This window comes from Miscanthus floridulus, chromosome 19 (genome assembly GCF_019320115.1).
Source record: "Miscanthus floridulus cultivar M001 chromosome 19, ASM1932011v1, whole genome shotgun sequence".
Lineage (NCBI taxonomy): Eukaryota > Viridiplantae > Streptophyta > Magnoliopsida > Poales > Poaceae > Miscanthus > Miscanthus floridulus.
This window is the reverse complement of record NC_089598.1, coordinates 45390129-45392131: the sequence shown is the minus strand read 5'-3', so window position 1 is coordinate 45392131 and position 2003 is coordinate 45390129. Positions and strand designations below refer to the sequence as shown.

The following is a 2003-nucleotide window of genomic DNA, read 5'->3' as shown; positions in this document are numbered from 1 at the left end:
ATCTACAACGGTCTTATTACACTTCGACTCTGTGGAGTTCCCTTCGTGGAAATCAGGTCGTTTCAGCACGGGACAGGGAGTTGGAGAAAGGTAAACGACTGTGGCAACCTAATTGACATGCATGGCATAGCGATGTGTCATGAGAATTAGGTGCAACAGAAATAGCTTTATTGGAACGCAAATGGGAGAGAACTTGAACACTGGGATGCCCCAAACACCGATGCCAGGTAGTCTCTAGGGCAGCAAGGAGGGCACGAGGAGTTGAGGTGGATGCCGGGAGGAATGGGTAGAGATCTTCAAAGCTATCACATCGGTGGAGCACCGCTTTTGTTTAGAGGTCCTTCACAGATAAGCCAAAAGGATCAAATTCAACTGAGAAAGAGTTATCTCTGGTGAATTGCCGAACAGAAATAAGATTAGTTATAAGCTCTGGAAGATGTAGAGGCCGGGTAGGGTTAGGGAAGGATGTGTGACCAGAACAAAAAATAGGTAGGGAGGAGCCATTGCGAACAATGATGTTGGAAGGGGAGCTAAGAGTAGTGTTGATGGAAGAGAGATTACCAGAGGATGAAGAGAGGTGTGAGGATGCACCGGAGTCCATGTACCAGTTTGCCTCGGCCGTTGGAGCGTCATGGTGTTGAGGGTGCTTGCTAGAGCGCCCTGATTCCAGGACACTGTAAGATCAGCAGCAGGAGCGCTAACAGAACCGCCGTAGTAGCCGGGGTTGCTGTAGCCTGGGGCGCTGCTGAAGCCGTAGCAGGGGGCGCCGCCGCCGCTGAAGCCGGGGTTGCTGTAGCCGGGGGCGCCGCTGCCATAGCCGGGCTAAAGAGCAACCACGAAATTGGCGTGCATGGTGCTCGGGAACGATGGTTGGCCTGGGCGAGCTCCCAGAATGCCCGGGCTGGACTGAGGCCACATCTGGAAGGAACCACTCCACGAATTGTTCCACAGCCTTGGACCGCGCCAGGAGTTGTTGTAGTGAGCGCCCTTGCCTCGGCCCTTCCCACGACCCCAAGGGCGAGAAGATGGGCGTGAGGCCGAGGGAGCTGCGGCGTCGCAGCCATGGGCGCGTGCACATAGGAGGCCGCGGGGGCGATCCTGGGCGCGACGAAGGCCTTTGCCGAGGTAGCCGCCGGTAACTCAGACTCCTCCAGTGCAAGGAGAGACTAAGCCTGAAGGAAGGTGTGCAGCGGATCCTTCGTCTTCAAGATGGAGGCCATGTTGCGGAGAGGTTCGTTGACGCCGTGGAGGAGGGCGAGCAGCAGGGTGGGGTCGCTTACGGGTTGATCCAAGTCAGCGAGACCATCGGCAAGGTCCTTCAGGCGTTGGGCGTACTCGAGCACCGGCAGGTCCCCCTGTGTCAGAGCACGGAACTTCGCCTCAAGGGTCATATCCCAAGAGGCCATGTTGTCGAGGAAGAGATTCGCTGTCTTGGTCCAGACCGTTGTAGCAGAAGCGTCGGTCTGCATGATCCGGTGCATCACGCGAGGCAACGATGAGGAGTAGATCAGCGAGTGCACGGAGCAGTCGATCGCTAGCCAAGCTGCATCGGGCTCTTCAGGCGCCAGCATGCCGTCGATGTGAGACGAAGCGCCGAACTTGCCGATGAGGGTGAGGAACAACTCTCGCCATGGGGAGTAGTTTGGGGGATCAAGCTCGACGGCGAAGGGGATGTGGGTCTTGATGTTGATGGTGGCGAGCGCCGAGGCCATGGTTGGTGCAGCAGGAGGGAAGGCAGCCACGATCGCGGCGGCCATGGCGGCGGCAGCAGCCTGGGCGTCATCGTCCATGGTAGAGTGGCGAAGGTAGAAGAAGGGTCAAGAAGAGGGAGGAGGATCGGGTCTGGCTGATACCATGTGAGAACGTAGGAATGGGAAGAGTAAAAGTCCTTGAGTTTCCATTCATTGGTACAAGTATATATAGATTACAAATTAAGGTATTAACTGAAACGTGACTGAACGTTTCATCTCCAAGATGCTTCATATTCTAATAATATTCCTAGT

General features: G+C 55.8%; 1 protein-coding gene across 1 annotated transcript; it reads right to left on the bottom strand.

Annotated features, from left to right (window-relative positions):
- Nucleotides 1–1166: 1166 nt before the first annotated feature.
- On the bottom strand, nucleotides 1167–1790 carry LOC136525970 (uncharacterized). The gene has a single exon (XM_066518779.1). The coding sequence runs from the start codon at nucleotides 1788–1790 to the stop codon at nucleotides 1167–1169; it is 624 nt and encodes a 207-aa protein (XP_066374876.1).
- Between the last annotated feature and the right edge of the window lie 213 nt (nucleotides 1791–2003).